We start from the raw sequence: 17,760 nt of genomic DNA, 5'->3' as shown, positions 1-17,760 counted from the left end.
AACTGATTTCCAACGTTTCCTTTAGGTAAATGGAAGAAATTTGGTTTAGCAAATTACAATATTACAAAAACTCAAAAGGCTGTTGAATATCCAATATGTCTCAAGATAAAATGAACCCAACAATTTAACACATTTAACAAGAATTTGCTTTGGAAGCTCATCACTTGATCATCAGCGTAAGCACTGATAAAATCAGGAGTTTAGGCAGCTTACTGGTGTTGAGCACGGCAGTGAAAGAATGATGATCTGGGCTTTTTTTAGCAGCCGAGGCATCAGAGAAACTCAACTTTTTACTCCCATAATGGGTAAAAATAGTTTAGTTCTGATTAACGTGATGTAATTTGGTTGAAATGAAACTATTGCAAAGAAAGACGAAGCACACAGTGTCAGTTTGTCCATTAACAATAAAAATTATTAACATACATATTTGAACATACAAAAACAAATATTACAAGGCAGAAGGATGATGGAAGGCCCAAATCGCTCCAACAATAACCACAATAATCTGATATCACATACAGCAAAATGAGCTAACCCAACCAAAGCACAGCTCAGTGACGACCCGTTGGCGTGTTTGCTAATAAAAAGTGTCCTGCTGAGATGATCACAGTCGTACGCTCAATAAAAACCAAACAGCTGCACAGCTCCAGAGACCCAAAGTCACTGGGAGAGTATTTTTTCTATACATGTATAAGAACAGATGTAATAATGGCCGTTTTCTGCCTCAGTAACTAGCTACGTCACAGGAGTACGCTCACACACTGAAGGTTTTACAAACGCAACCGTTTTCTGGCGAGCCAAAAAAAAGGCACCAAATTTTTCCCCAAATAAACAGTGACAAGTTTTATATGTCGGTTTTATTTAGGGTAGGGTTAGGGTAGAATGTGAATATTGGTAATAAAAATACAAATGAAAGTCCAAAGCTAAACCATGAAGCTAGCAACATTTTGAGATTTGTTAAAAAGTCGTATTAGTAGATTTTTAAAGGGACGTTCCAATCTGAGAAACTTTGAAAATCAGTTTTATTTCAGCAGTCAGGCTTCCATATAAGTTAGCAAATGGCTACTTAGCTTGTATAGAATACTGCTGTAGTTTTAGCTTTATGCTAGTTGTCATGTAAAGCAACAAGCATTACTATATGGTGAAATTATCCAGAACAAAAATGCTTAAAAAATAATTTGAAAACATCTGGACTCGGTCTTGGTTCTGTCAGCACACTGCAGCATTTTACACAAACACATAGCATATAGCGTAATTAGCTAAAATTAGCTTGGACATAATGCTAGAGCACTTTTAGCCAAATAATAATTGCCATAGAGCAAAAACTGTTATCAAAATCATTTCCTGCTGTTAAACCTTTGAAACTGTCAAAAAATAAAAATAACATTGTGCTTACATTACAAAGATGAAAATTAATCTTTAAAATTTGTCAGACTACTGGAAATGTAATATTACATAAAAATGAAAAAAATTAAAATCTTCATGGTAAAACAGCGATTTTCATGTGAAATCTGTCTGATTAGCATTTAGAGAATGTCTAAGCTAACTTGTATAATGCCAACGTGTTTGCTTTTTCTGTGCTATAATGTTCTGATCTAATTTAGACAAAAGTTTTAACTGAGTGACTCAAAGCAACACAACTCATCCTGTCGAGGCAGAGCTTAATTTTACTCAAGCTGGTCAGCATATGGCTAATTAGCTTAACTTAGCATTTATATAGCATGACAGACCTCTATGCTAGTCAGCATCTATCAAAAGATACCCTTAGTTTTAAACCTCTGCAGCTATACTTTTAACTTTCTCATCGACAATGTTTAGTATGTATATTCTTCAAATTAAACAAATAAAGCTATCATGCATTTGCTAGGTAGCAAGATGCTATTTAGCATGTGCTAAGTAGTCATATGCATGAGTATTTTAAATTTTTGCTGCAGTATTTTTTTATTTATTTTGCTATTAACGTAAACATAGAGCTTATTTCTCCTCATATTAACAAAACAAATGTATATCTTAACCTTACTGAAGACTTTTCATGACAGTTATGCTAAACGCTACGACGGTTCAGCAGTACCATTATATCAATGAGGTACTACAAAATAAAATACTGCATTTAGAAGAAATTAGTTTGTTATCATGGAATAATACAGATTAATATGTACAAAATAAAATGTTTTCTTCTCATTGCTGATATTTTGTAACATTATGATGATGATCCTCCACAGAGAATAAACTGTTTGGTATCTGAAATCTGGATATACATTTTATATACAAGATATTTCTGCTGAGAAACAACATAAATAATAATATATGTGAAATGGTGAAGGAAATTAAATTGCATTGTTAATGTTTTAACCCTAAAGAAGCTGCCTATACAAGTGCCTTTCTGCATTTTGCTACTTTTTTCAGTAAGATTGGAACATCCTCATAATCTACATGCCTGGTGCAGAAATAAATCTGAGAAATCAGGGGAAAGATTGAGAACATTTTCAAAAAAATTAAGTTTCTGCCAGCCAGAAAACAGGTTTATGGAAAACCTTCAGTCTGGACTAAATCCAAAGTAAAACAATAAGTACATTAGTGAAAAAGAAATTTAAACCTTCAGTGGGTGTTTATTTACTGTGACCATGATTTAAATAATGTCCAGGTTTACGCTGCGATAAGTCACGGCTACTTTTGTTTTAGGGCAAAAAGAAACGGGACCGAACAAAAATGATGTTTCTTATTTTCAGCTCCAAAGCCGATTTGTTTCTCCCTTCATCCCGTCTTCTCGATAGGAGTCAAAAACAAATTAAAAAACACAGAAAAATGGGCAAATTTCCAGCCTCCTGTTTCCCGTCCATCACTCCTTCATTGACGACTTAGAAAAGACAAACACGGTTAAATTTAAAGGCTTGAGTGAAATCACAAGAAAAAGCTGTCCGATCATTTTGAACACCAAACAACAAGAAAGGGACTTTTTTTTTTTTTTTTTGGCATCGATCAAAAGCAAAAAAAAAAAAAAAAATACAAAAACAGCCACATTTTCTTCACAGTTTTTACCTGCAGACGTCTTCAAGACAAGAAGTTGTTGATTTTTTCTCTGGATGTTGGATACTAGTGACATTAGCCTGCAACACGTTATGTGATGAAAACGTTTGATTGGTTGTTTCTGTACAACAGCTGGATGTTTAACACGTCCACCGGTTTTTACCAACATGTCCAGATTCTGTTTGACACAAACACTCAGCAACCTCCACAGTTTCTGGGATCCCTGGTGAAGAAATGAAGGCATGAAATGTTTCAGTAACAACCTGAAAAATGATGAAAAACTCAACAACTGATCCGGTTACATAAAGAACCTTAATTAAAAAAATGATCTCAGTCAATTTTGATACAGTAATCATGTAGGACGATAGCTGCATTTCCATTAAACATGTAATTGCACAATTTGATATTTCAAAAATAAATTTGTTAATTTAAAAAAAAAACCTCGTTTGTCAATAAAAGGTTTTGGTGCTAGCATGAGGTGGATTTTTTGGCCCTATTGAAATTGGTTTATTTCGCAAACTGCAACAGAAACAATATATTCGCTTCACACAAGTCACATGATCACCAACAGGATGTTGCTACTGGCGGAAACCACGAAGACAACAGGAAGTAGTTTTAGGATGATAGTGCCAAACTTATTCACGTGTGATTTTACTTTAATTGCGTTTCTTATTCAATGGAAACACCGCAGTTGCAAAATTGTGTTTTTTAACATTAGCGGAATATTGAAAAAGTTTTGCGCATATTTGTAATGGAAAAGCAGCTTCTGACTGAGCTTTCCAGCAAAAAACACTCCAGGATGTTTCTGCTGTGAAGCAAAGGATGAAATGAGAAAAACTGTCAAGTACGGTGGAGGATCTGTGATGCTGTGGGCCTGTTTCTCTACCATTTAATTCTTTGTAATGTCATTTGGAATAAAAATCTGATTGCCTCTCAGGGAAAACAGTTTTTCGTACTCAGGTTAATCCGGTACGACGCGGCGCGGCTACCAGGGTGTCAGGAAGTGTGGACAGGTGTTATTTTCTTTATCTCAGAGTTTTGATGGACTTTTTTGATGCCCAACTTCCTGTCTGGTATTAATCTGTGACTAGGCGGCTTTTATTTTTTTTTTTACAAAAAATTCTGCACTGGATGTCATTTGTTATGCGGTGAAAAAGGAATCTCAAAAAATGCACTCAATAAGCTAAAATTTGAGATATAGGCCAAACATTAAGTTTTCTATTCTTAAAAAACAACGTTGGGGTGAGGGCTTGTTAATTTGTGTTAACTGATTAATTTCTCATTTTTAAACTGTGAAAAAAAAACCCAGGTAAAATATTTTCTTACATATTTTTAAACCACTTTAAACTAATTTTTCTAGGTGATAATACTGATCCATGGTAGGATTTTAAAAATTTCTAATCATTTGTCGGTTTTATTTTTGGCAGAAATGGGCCTCCATATCTGCGTCTTGATTAAAAAGGATCATAAACACTGAGTTAGAGTCCAAACAGTGCAGCTCCTTCATTCCCAGAACTCCAGTCTTCTTCTTCTTCTCGTCTTTATTTGATCAGAGAACTTTTTTCCACTGGAAATCAACAACGTTCAGGTTTCACTTCTTTTTTTCCAAGAGGAATCGGCTACGATGGTCAAGAGCGTGGCTCTGTTTTGTTTCGACAAAAAGACTTCGTGGTTCTTTCTGTAAAAAAGTAACCGGAACCCGTTTCTTCATCCTGGAAGGTTTAACGGCCTCAAACCAATTAAAGTCGAACGTAAAATGAAATGATAATTTACTCCACAGGGTTTTGAGATGACCTCGACTTCATCCCTTAATCTCAGTGTTTTTGTCTTGGATGGTCGGATTAACGTGTGCTGGGTTAAATGCTTCAGACGCGTCGGCATGAGCTGCTTTCTGTTTTACTTTCCGTCACGTCGGGGTGGCGCCGTCCGCAGAGTCTTTACGAAGTCTTGACCAGGTCGTAGACGTAAATGAGGAAGTCGTCGTCGAACTTGATGAAGTAGACGGACGGCTTGGCCTCCACCTGGTGGATGACCATGCCTGTTCGTTTGCCGCCGTCCTCTTTGGCGTACTCCACCTGCTTGCCCACCAGGCTGTCCACCACCTCGCCGGGCTCCCGCTCCGCCGGGACGCTGTCGTCTGCGGACGCCAAGCGACACGTTAGCCTCAACGCACGGGAAACTCTGAAAACACCGGATGTGAGCAGACTCACTGGAGTCGGGCATGATGCGCAGGTCGCCCTCCTTGTAGTCGTCCAGCAGCTGGTACATGTACAGAACCGGGTCCTTCTCGTAGGTGATGTAGAACCAGGTGGTCATGATGGGGGCGCGGGCCAGAACCATCCCCCTCCACTCCTCCTTCGGGCCCTCCTCCGTCTCAAACATGTGCTCCACCGCCTTCCCGATCATGGCGTCGGCTAGGCTAACGTCCGTCAGGCGCGACTTGGCTGTGGACAGAAGACCCTGTTAGACCCAGCAGTCCAATGGTTCAGCTCAGGAATCTTTATGTAAGGAACAAAAAATTAAGAAAATTCACACAAAACAAGGTTTATTCTAGGACTTCTTAAAACGTTAGAGCAGCTAACCCTAAAGCTAGCTGTGCTAACCCTAAAGTACTAATCATAAAGATTGGTTTTGTTAACACCAAGACTCTAGCAGAAGCTAATGCTAAAGCACGATAGCAACATGGTATTTAGTGGAAGCTAATGCTAAAGCACGATAGCAACATGGTATTTAGCAGAAGCTAATGCTAAAGCACGATAGCAACATGGTATTTAGTGGAAGCTAATGCTAAAGCACGATAGCAACATGGTATTTAGCAGAAGCTAATGCTAAAGCACGATAGCAACATGGTATTTAGTGGAAGCTAATGCTAAAGCACGATAGCAACATGGTATTTAGCAGAAGCTAATGCTAAAGTTCCTTGTGTCGTATTACTTGGTAATGATTTGTCAATGTTACTTAACTCAGTGTCTAAAGTAATGTATGTGTTTTAATGTATTGAATTTAGTTTTATCAAATTTTATGTTTTTCACCTCATTTCCTACTCAGGAACCATTAGCAGAAATGTTTTGTGATTATGGGGGAAAATGGAAAGAAAAATAAACTTAAATATACATAAATAATTAAAACTCTTAAAAACTACAAACTGAAAACATTGCTGCAGTGTCGCTTCTCAGCCGGGTCTCACCGAGCCGGTCGGGCAGAACCTCCAGGCCCTGAACCCGCTCGTCCTTATGCAGCTCCAGGCCGTAAACGCAGTCGAACCCGTCGTACTTGATCAGGTAGAGCGACGGATTCACCGGCACCTGGAGGAAACAAACGTTGGTTTATCCTCCTCTAAACCTCCAGAACCAAACCTCCTGTTTACGTGGAAACTGAAAATGTAAACAATCAGATGACTTGTCGAATATTCGTTTATTAGATTAAAATTATTTCCAGTTGATTAACTAATAACCTCCGCTCAGACTTTCTTATTGTTGTAGTTTCGCCGCCATCCAGCAGAGGGCGCCGCTGGTCCTCCTGAAGCGGAGCCAGATAAACAAAGATGGCAGCGGCGCTACAACAGAGCAGGTGAGAGAAACGATCCAAACTATTTTACAGTCTAAGAAGTCGACTTCCTCGGTGATTCTGAAGCGTTTGACCCGGCGGGCTGAACCCAGATCACCTGATCCAGAACCAGAACCGTCCCCTTCAACCCCAGTCTGAACCCAGATCACCTGATCCAGAACCGTCCCCTTCAACCCCAGTCTGAACCCAGATCACCTGATCCAGAACCGTCCCCTTCCACACCACAGGCTGAACCCAGATCACCTGATCCAGAACCGTCCCCTTCCACACCACGTGTTGAACCCAGATCACCTGATCCAGAACCGTCCCCTTCAACCACAGTCAGAACCCAGATCACCTGATCCAGAACCGTCCCCTTCCACACCACAGTCTGAACCCAGATCACCTGATCCAGAACCGTCCCCTTCCACACCACAGTCTGAACCCAGATCACCTGATCCAGAACCGTCCCCTTCCACACCACAGTCTGAACCCAGATCACCTGATCCAGAACCGTCCCCTTCCACACCACAGTCTGAACCCAGATCACCTGATCCAGAACCGTCCCCTTCCACACCCCAGTCTGAACCCAGATCACCTGATCCAGAACCAGAACCGTCCCCTTCAACCCCAGTCTGAACCCAGATCACCTGATCCAGAACCGTCCCCTTCAACCCCAGTCTGAACCCAGATCACCTGATCCAGAACCGTCCCCTTCCACACCACAGTCTGAACCCAGATCACCTGATCCAGAACCGTCCCCTTCCACACCACAGTCTGAACCCAGATCACCTGATCCAGAACCGTCCCCTTCCACACCACAGTCTGAACCCAGATCACCTGATCCAGAACCGTCCCCTTCCACACCACGTGTTGAACCCAGATCACCTGATCCAGAACCGTCCCCTTCAACCACAGTCAGAACCCAGATCACCTGATCCAGAACCGTCCCCTTCCACACCACAGTCTGAACCCAGATCACCTGATCCAGAACCGTCCCCTTCCACACCACAGTCTGAACCCAGATCACCTGATCCAGAACCGTCCCTTCCACACCACAGTCTGAACCCAGATCACCTGATCCAGAACCGTCCCCTTCCACACCACAGTCTGAACCCAGATCACCTGATCCAGAACCGTCCCCTTCCACACCACAGTCTGAACCCAGATCACCTGATCCAGAACCGTCCCCTTCCACACCACGTGTTGAACCCAGATCACCTGATCCAGAACCGTCCCCTTCCACACCACAGTCTGAACCCAGATCACCTGATCCAGAACCGTCCCCTTCCACACCACAGTCTGAACCCAGATCACCTGATCCAGAACCGTCCCCTTCCACACCACAGTCTGAACCCAGATCACCTGATCCAGAACCGTCCCCTTCCACACCACAGTCTGAACCCAGATCACCTGATCCAGAACCGTCCCCTTCCACACCCCAGTCTGAACCCAGATCACCTGATCCAGAACCAGAACCGTCCCCTTCAACCCCAGTCTGAACCCAGATCACCTGATCCAGAACCGTCCCCTTCAACCCCAGTCTGAACCCAGATCACCTGATCCAGAACCGTCCCCTTCCACACCACAGTCTGAACCCAGATCACCTGATCCAGAACCGTCCCCTTCCACACCACAGTCTGAACCCAGATCACCTGATCCAGAACCGTCCCCTTCCACACCACAGTCTGAACCCAGATCACCTGATCCAGAACCGTCCCCTTCCACACCACGTGTTGAACCCAGATCACCTGATCCAGAACCGTCCCCTTCAACCACAGTCAGAACCCAGATCACCTGATCCAGAACCGTCCCCTTCCACACCACAGTCTGAACCCAGATCACCTGATCCAGAACCGTCCCCTTCCACACCACAGTCTGAACCCAGATCACCTGATCCAGAACCGTCCCTTCCACACCACAGTCTGAACCCAGATCACCTGATCCAGAACCGTCCCCTTCCACACCACAGTCTGAACCCAGATCACCTGATCCAGAACCGTCCCCTTCCACACCACAGTCTGAACCCAGATCACCTGATCCAGAACCGTCCCCTTCCACACCACGTGTTGAACCCAGATCACCTGATCCAGAACCGTCCCCTTCCACACCACAGTCTGAACCCAGATCACCTGATCCAGAACCGTCCCCTTCCACACCACAGTCTGAACCCAGATCACCTGATCCAGAACCGTCCCCTTCCACACCACAGTCTGAACCCAGATCACCTGATCCAGAACCGTCCCTTCCACACCACAGTCTGAACCCAGATCACCTGATCCAGAACCGTCCCCTTCCACACCACATGTCCTCCTCCGTCCTTCCAGATGTGCTGGATCCTGCAGCCCACGATGTTGCGCCTTGGCTGGGACAGAACCTTGGTGGGCGGGCCCAGGCTGCTCTTATGCTTTCTGCAGGAGCAGACAGAACCCAGTTAACCGGGCCGGTTCCCCCGGTGAGACGGGGAACCGGGAGGCTGGAAGCTTCTACTCACTTGTGTGGATTCTTCTTCTTCATCATGTTTGCAGAAACACCTGCATGGCCTGGGAGGAAAAACCAGGAATGATTCAGAAACGCTGGTTCTACCGGACTTTCTCTGACGGAACCAGTGAGTTTGGGTCTCAGCTGCAAGTGTGTGTGTGTGTGTGTGTGTGTGTGTGTGTGTGTGTGTGTGTGTGTGAGGCAGTGACCTGCATCAGCTGTGTCTCTGTGACCCGGTGGGCTCTTCATTCATCTGGAGGCAGAGCGGCAGCCGGGCTGCCTCACCACTGGGCTACAACCAGAACCGGGCCTCCAGGTCTGGAACCACAGAGAGGAGGAGAGGGGGGGGGCTACGTGACCTTCAGGTGACCTTTAGGATCCATTTTAAAATATCAGAACAGAATCACTGCAGAGAGCATGAAGATGGATGGATGGTTGGATGGATGGATGGATGGATGGATGGATGGATGGATGGATGGATGGATGGATGGATGGATGGATGGATGGATGGATGGATGGACAGAGGATCAGATTAATCCTTCTTGAAGTTCCTCTCTGGAGGTCAAAGGTCATTTCTTATTTCAGATCCACTGAAGTCCTGAAGATCTCAGATGAAGAAAAACTTTTTCTTTTTAGCAAAACCCAACGATCAGTGAGCTTCAGCTCCACCTCCCTCTGTCCAGCAGGTCAAAGGTCAAAGGTCATGCCAGCGCAGCCTGATAAAGCCCTACCTGAACTCAGCAGCAGAGGAGAGTCGATGCAGCTGTTCGTCCTTCAGCTCCTGAACCGAGTCAGTCAAACCTGGAAAACACAAAATGGTTCAAAGAGTTTAAAATCAAAAGTTTTAAAAGATTTCATTTTGAAATCAGAGCTTAATAAACTAGAAACCAAAGCATCTGCTGAGTCTAAATTAAACAACCTGGAGCTGGACGATAAATCAGCATAAAAACATCTTGAAAAGAAGAAAACATTTGTATTCAGAGCCCAGAGTTTCTGTTCCAGGCTGACTGGTTGGGAATCTCTGATAAACTCAATTTATTTGTTAAATCTGATCCAACTTTCACCTACAGGAATGTTTCTTTTTCCAGATTCCCTTTAAAATGTCCTTGAGAACCAGAGGTCTAGTCCAAACAACTGATTGTAGCTGGATGGCCGCCTGGAGGTCAAGCTAACATGTGGTGAGTTTAAAATGTTTCTCAATACATTTCAAATGAGTGAAGGTGGGAATTTCAAATTATTAAAGATTAAAATTTATTTTATCCAATAGAAAAACATGTTTGAGACGCAGGACGATGAAAACAACAGAATTCATGGAAAAATGACATTATTGTTGTTGTTGACTTTATAGCAACAAATTAAATGATGCAAACTACAAAACACACAAAAAAATTCTGCATCTGCAGGAAAAAGAAGAGAAAATGTTGCAAGTAGCAAAAAAAGCAGCGAGTATAAAAAGCTGTAAATTTGCTCCAAATCCTCCAGACCAGCAGGGGGAGTCGATCACCAAATCACCAGGAACAAGCAAAGATGGAAACATTCAGAAGAAAGTTTGGTGGAAGAAAGAAAAGTTGAATCATGCTTCATGTTTTTTATCATATTATAGTACAGCAGCATATTTATGTTCCAGACTCACCACCGGCCTAGTCCAAGGCCTGTCGCAATAACCAGTGAATCAACTGATGCAACTTTGATATCAATCATTTCCATTTGCATAATTTATTGTTTTTCTCTTTTTCTACCAAAAACTGGATGATAAAAGTTTTGGTCTCATCTGAACCATTTTTTGAAGGACAGTTTAATTTACAGAGATTTTATCATTTATTTTATTTGTTGTTTCTGTTTATTTATCACAAAAACTTCTGGGACAATTTATCGTTCAGAAAAATTCTTTCATCATCACCGGTTTAGGTAAACCTTTTGTTCACATCATATTTAACACTAAATGTTTAGTTTTTGTACATTTTCTCTTCCACCAGACGTCTTTGGAGGAGTTTCCGTTTTATTTATTTCCAATCGTAGGAAACGAGAAAACAACCTGGTTCGGTTAAGTTTTGCAGATATTTCTGATTTTAATTGAAGAGTCGATTCTAATATCTCAAACCCTGAGAAATATCCAACAGTTCCTCCTTCAGATGAAGAGGTTCTGTCGGGTTCGGACCCGGAGGGGAACCTTCCCGAACACGGGACCTTAATTATTGATGAGTGGAGCATGTGAGGAGACGTGCAGTGTATCATTTATCTGCAGGGTCGGAGTTACGTAACATCTGCCCCTCTAGCCGCTCACTCCCTTAAAGAGACGGCGGACCAGAACCAAACGGCCCGACCCGATTGGACCAGAAACCCAAAGGGAGGCAGGAGTTTCACTCCCAACATAAAAGAAGCTTTTGTTCCTCTGAAAGTTTTATGACAAGCTTGTTTTTTCCAGCTGAGGAGATGGTCAGACCTCAAACGCATTCCTGGCCGACCAGAACCTCAGAAGGTTCTGCAGAAATGGGCCACAGCTGCTGGTGATTTTCCTCCAGGCGTGCCGGGCGACGCGCTGAGTCACCGGCGGATCCCCAGAGAGCCGGATGATGCCGGACGTCACGATGAAACCGAACACAAACCGGGTCGGCGCGCCAAACGGTGCCACCTCCATCCGACCTCAGACCGCAGCTGGAACACCGCCGCTCGGTTCTGGACAAACAAAGCCACTGCGGCCAGAGATTTACGGCCGGTACCGGTGATGTAAGAAAGTCTGTGCAGAAAAAGGCAAAGTTTTTTCCTCCTGTCCCAGAAACATCTGGACTGGATCTGGTTCTGCTCAGGTCGTCCTGCAGAGTTTCTGATCCAAACGTTCGGTCAAGTGCATCAATACTTCATCCAGAGACGACAAGACGAGCTTCTTTACGACCTTCTGACTCAGCAACACGGAGGCTCAGGATAAAACATGCAAATGTGAAGCATGTGCATCTAAGCTGCACATGTTTCACATCTGATTCATTCTTAGGCTGAATCCATTTCAAACATCTGTTTCCATCACATCATTATCTGGGTAGAAACTCACAAATTCAGAAACTTATGGTTCATTTTAGCAATGAACCGACTGCAGTTCTTTGGCCGATCACCGATCTTTAAAAAACCTGATCTACCGATTCCACTTTTGGACATACCGGTTTATTTGTCTGAAATGTTGCTAAATATAGCAAGACAGTGGCAACAGTGGAGGGACTGTTGTTAACTGCAAACGTGCAGACATGACCTGGTGGGCGGAGCTAAACCTCTTTCACTGCAGAAGAGGACAGAGGCTGATTTTAGAAAAGATCGATGGATAAGATCGCATGCAAGTATCGGTCGATTTCATAAAGTTAAGGAAATCAGCACCAATAAATCAACTGGCCAGTAAAAGCACACCAAGTTAATTTCAAACAAACCAACACCGCACATCATCCCCATGGTGGGACATGGTGGTGGCAGCATCATGCAGCAGGAATCCTTTTTTTTTTGTTCAGCAGGGATAAGAAAGCTGGTCAGAGGTAAAAAAGACAAACCTAAACTTCTTGCCAGAGCTTCAGTAGAAAGGTTTAGATCAATACTTCATTAGTTAAAACGGCCTAGTCAAAGACCTGAAATACATTCTCCACCCAACCTAACTGAGCTTGAGCTATTTTACAAAGAATGGACACAAACTTTAGACTCCAGATGTTTAAAACTGGTGGAGACAAACCCTACAAACCTGCAGCAGAAGCTGGTTCTACACGGTACCAGGTCAGGCGGCCTGAACCCAAATGGACCAAAACAAACGTTCAAACTGATCTATGATCTGCCTGTAAAATAAAATCCTAATTAAATGCATCAGCATTGCTGACTCAGGGGGATGTGAGTTGTAGAACTGCAAAGTGGTCACAGGAATCTGAGGAAACACTGCAGAGTCGTTAGAGGCTACGGATCGGATCGCTCTCTGCCAGCCTCATTGGAAGAACATCAGTGCCATGAATGAGTGTGTGACTGACTATATAAACTCCCACCAACACAGTGAGATGCTTCTCTAATAACAAACCATCTGCTGCCTTTCTCCATTCCTGCAGAGCTTCTAGATGCATCTAGAAGTGCAGCACTGGACTTGGGCATCAAACCTGCCGCCATGTTGGATCACCAAGGAACCATCTGCAAAACGTTCCCAAGGCTGGGATTAGAAAATAATCTGAAATGTGTTTGTTTTCTGTTTTAGTCCCACTAAACTGAACTGAAGATTCAGGGACACAAACAGCAAATTTACCTCATCAACGGTGAAACATCTGAGGTGAATTTCCTTCAGATTAACCTGGAACTTATGAACAATTACTAATATTTATGTTTTTCCCAAGCAGACATCCACCAGGACAGAAATTCATGTTCTGAAACGGCAGAACCCAGAAAGGCTTCTGACAGAAAACCTGTTAGGTCGCCATGGCAACCAGGAAGATAACATTTCCCCACAGAGACAGGTTTTTTAGTTTTTTCTTTTAATGAATAAAATCAGTATCTTCGCACAATGTATTGGAATTAATATCGTATCGGCCGATGTTAGTTGTTTTTTAGCATTTCGTTATCAGTCCAGTCAAACTGGGACGGGATCAACAGCTACTGTTTATATCCATCATCCTACGCTGAAAACCTCTGAATTAGAATCTCACACAGAGAGAAATGCTTCAGTTTCTGTTAATGTATAATTATTGTTCAAGGGAAATGAAGGCCAAAATTTCAGGCTAAAAAGACACAAAAATAAGATTTTCATTCCTGAAATGGTAAGTTGCAGCAATCCTAAAAAAAAAACTGAGAAAAGTTAATGTGATTCAATTATGATACTAAGTTCATATTTTAGTGATTAATTACACAGAAAATTAAGATTTTGAGAAATTTTGTTGAATACAGAAGTTTTATATTATGTCCAACAAAGTCCTGGAGCAGACCACAAGAAAGGACAGAGTGGAAAGTTGAGTGGAAGGAAAAAAGAAACCAAGTGGTGTACGACCACATTATATTCAAAAAGCTCATATTTCTGTATGTGAAACTTCTTTGTAAATTTCTTTTATGTAATATTCTAAAAGTTTTAATAAATCTGAAAATCAAATTTAGCAGAAACACTTAAATTATTGTTTTGATGTGTTTAATAAATGGAGAGGAAAAATCAGATTTTTCTGTTTCTGAACTGATATTGGCTAATCTCTGGTTTTCAAACGGGGTGTGTTTGGAAATGAGCAGCAATGAAATTTCACTTCCTGTCAGTGACATGTCTGCTTTCTGATTGGCTGGAGCCGCTTCACCTGGACTGACCAGCCCAGGTTTCTGACGACAGGCCGCCTTGTTTTCCGGTTCTGGTTGCCAAACATTCAAATCCGCTTTCCAGCAACTTCTTCCTGCTCCTACTGCTGCATTTGAATATGACAATGCACCAAAATGCATCAGTCAGAGGAAGACCTTGAGTTGATAACTGCATTTTTAATTTTTATGTTTGTTTTGCTGCAGTCATTTTGGATTCTGAAAGCCAAAACGCAGCAGCTGCTTTGACTTTGTGTTAAAAATGTGATATTTTATCATGAATTTCTGCAGTGAGAAATGGAAAAGCAGGTTCTGCAGCAGGGCCAGCGTCAGCCATGTTGCTCGCCTTTTCCCTTTATCTTCTCAGTCCATTATAAACGGATCGGACGGGGAAAGGGGGCGGATACCCGCCGCAGTCCACTCAACAACAGCCGGACAGTCCGAGAGTCCAACCCGGGACCGGGACTGTCCCAGACGGGGAGACAGCCGGGGACTGGGTTCGGTCTCCGGCTGTCTGCGGCTGCCTCTCCCGCCCCTCCCCCTCGGCGGGAGAACGCAGCCAACAAAACGAACGCTCCGTGTGTTGTTGCTGGTTGTTTACCTGCAGGCAGACCGGGCAGGTGAGCGCTTCCTCCGGTCTTACCGTGAAACTGGGTGAAAGAGACCCGGCGGGGAAACGGAGCGGTTCCTGGCCTCCCGCTGGTCTGTCCGCACAGCCGCTCCGACTTCACAGGAACCAGAGACACTTCACGGCCATCTCACCTCCAACGGTCAAGATGGAAGCAGCGCGGCGCCAAACATCCGGCTGAGCCTTTCAAAATAAAACCCCATGCCGCCATCAAATCAACACTTTTTATTAATTAATCTTATTATTCTATATTTAATTTGTCAAAATATATTTTATTCTAAAATACATTTTTAATCTAAAGCACTTTATATTTTTATTGCATGAATAAAACATTTTAAAAATGTATTTACAATTTAGTAAATTATGATGTTTTCTGATTATGTTCATTTGTCAGATTAAAAGTACTTCTTGAAAATAACTTTAATCAGTCATGTTTATTTGTGCAGCACATTTCAGCAACAAGGCAGTTCAAAGTGCTTTAAGCACATAAAAACATAAAAAGTAGTAAAACAATAGTATTAAATATGCTTTTAATTATACCAATATTTATTTATTAAATGAAGACAAGTTTAATTGGTCTGATACATTAGTCCAGTGGTTTCCAAACATTTTCTTCTGCGCCCCCCCCCCCTATGGATTACAAATAGCTGTCTGGTTGAAACGACGCGTGTGAGCGGGGGGGAGGGGGCATTGACTTTTTGGGGGGCAAAATGAATGTACGTAGCTGAAAACAGACACCAACATCGGTAGCCTACAAGCTACTTGTTAAGCTTAAGGTTCTGTATTGATATTAGCTAGTCATCTTTTAGCTAACATTAGCTAGTCATCTTTTAGCTAACATTAGCTAGTCATCTTTTAGCTAACATTAGCTAGTCATCTTTTAGCTAACATTACCTGCATCCAACAGCTTTACTCAACTCAGTCGGTTAGTTTGGAGGGAAAAACTGTGAAAAGTTCTTTGCGTTTTGCTGGTTTGCTGCCGTGATTCTAACACAAACCTACGTAGCTCCGCCCAGCAGCAGCAGGTCTCCTTCACAGGTGGAAACCCAGCGCGAGCGTCGTAGCGCTCATGTTGCGTTTAAAGGCGGCTCGGAAAAACAGGTTACAACATGTTAACAACGGATTAAACAGTTTTAACTGCTGATAAAAGTGACAGAGGACACAAATATGGGACGTGTGGAAGCCTCTACTGTATCAAATTGACATAGGAATAACAGAGAGTTGGCCATTCTAAGGTAAAAACCCAGCGCATACAGTGTTCATGTTTTGTTTTTTTGTCAGCCAGACGGCTTCCCGCGCCCCCCCTGCAATGACACGGCGCCCCCCCTAGGGGGCGCGCCCCACAGTTTGGGAACCTCTGCATTAGTCTAATCTTGAATATGTTCTTGACTGTAAATTACAGAAAAAAATTACATAATATTCATTGTTACATGATGTCTAACAAAAATCATTTTATTTATTTTTTGATAAAGCTTTGCCATTAAGGGCTGGATTTATGTTTTTGTTCCATCACAATAATTAATTTATCTGCATTATATCCAGGCTTAGTTTTGGGTATTTTCTTCATAACTGAACAATAACTGATTCATATTTAGTTTGCAGCAAATTCCCATAGAGTAAAATCTCAGGTCTGTACATTTGTGGAAGTTTATTTTATTTCATAATGTTAAGGATTATGCAGTTACTACTTTGTAAATATTGAACAGTTGTTGTGATTCCAGCTGAATTTGTACATTTTAGTCCGACTTTAAATGAAATAATATTTTTGCAGTTTTAGATCTTAGATGGTATTTAGTGAAACTGCCTTTTATTTTTGGTTCGCTGAGCGGACTTCCGGTCGTTGTGCCGGCCCCTTGACGCCCCTCCCTCCCCCTCTCGTTCTCCGCCCCTGCTGCCTTCTGCCAAATAGTGCGACCGAGAAGAAACACAAGAACCCGGACTGGCGCATTACGCTGTTTTTCCCTGCTGAATAGTGATCCGTCCTTCGGTTTAATGCGACAGCGGAGGAGACAGACAGCCAGGAGACAGAGACACTGGGAGACATGTCCACCTGTCCAAAGTGGTGATTGGACAATAATCAGATATTAATGACGGGATTTAAGGTGGAAATGTTTTCTTTTGTTCTCCGCTGCTGTGTCAGCTATAAACCAAATCATCATGTTGGAATGTTTTTCAAAACAGAATTAGGGGAAATTGTGTTTATACATAAAATCTGAGACAAATTTTCTTTTTTTCTTCTTAAATCAGCTTTTGAAGATGTAAAACAGCGAATTGTAGCTTGTCATACATTAAAATTGATTTAATGCAATAATAACAGAACAGGACTGAACTAAATACATTTTAAAAACATTGCTTTACCTTTGATTTTTGTTAGATAGTTTTTGCTCTACATTTCCTGCAGGAAAATATTTCTTCTTTAAAGCTGCTCTATTTAATTTTTATTTTAAAAATGATATTTTTGTTCATATTCGTTAAAATATTAATAATAATCTATGAAAAATCAAGCTCCTCCACCTCTTCCCTGAGTTATTATTGCAATCTTCAGAAACACACTGCTACTACTCAGAAACAAAGTTGTCAATCAAGCTCATGTACTTGCTGCTCAGAGTGCTAATGATGGAGAAACAACTTACTGTTACAAGAAAATCATTTATCTGCCGTCATCTGTGGCCATGCTAACTAGCTTTATTCATGACAGGCTGGTGAACAGAGAAGAGGGGAGGTTGAGAGTCATGAGGATGATTGACAGCGCTAAGACCCTCCTCCAATCTCTGATTGGTTGTTTTTTAATATTAGTT

General features: G+C 42.3%; 1 protein-coding gene across 2 annotated transcripts; it reads right to left on the bottom strand.

Moving 5' to 3' along the window:
• Positions 1-386: 386 nt before the first annotated feature.
• On the bottom strand, positions 387-15,370 carry LOC106907296 (spindlin-1-like). 2 transcript variants are annotated; one of them, XM_014972914.2, is made up of 8 exons: positions 14,936-15,370; positions 9,786-9,855; positions 9,264-9,372; positions 9,068-9,116; positions 8,849-8,984; positions 6,215-6,332; positions 5,238-5,471; positions 387-5,164 (listed from the first exon to the last, which is right to left on the bottom strand). In XM_014972914.2, the coding sequence occupies exons 3-8, from the start codon at positions 9,301-9,303 to the stop codon at positions 4,965-4,967; spliced, it is 777 nt and encodes a 258-aa protein (XP_014828400.1). In that variant the 5' UTR covers positions 9,304-9,372; positions 9,786-9,855; positions 14,936-15,370; the 3' UTR covers positions 387-4,964. The 2 variants fall into 2 exon arrangements, with proteins under 2 accessions (XP_014828400.1, XP_014828398.1); XM_014972912.2 differs by having other exon boundaries at positions 14,978-15,370.
• Between the last annotated feature and the right edge of the window lie 2,390 nt (positions 15,371-17,760).

This window comes from Poecilia mexicana, unplaced genomic scaffold, assembly GCF_051168715.1.
Source record: "Poecilia mexicana isolate PSO_F unplaced genomic scaffold, ASM5116871v1 scaffold_12, whole genome shotgun sequence".
NCBI classification, from domain to species: Eukaryota; Metazoa; Chordata; class Actinopteri; order Cyprinodontiformes; family Poeciliidae; genus Poecilia; species Poecilia mexicana.
The sequence above is the reverse complement of the archived record's forward strand: the minus strand, read 5'-3'. Positions and strand labels throughout refer to the sequence as shown.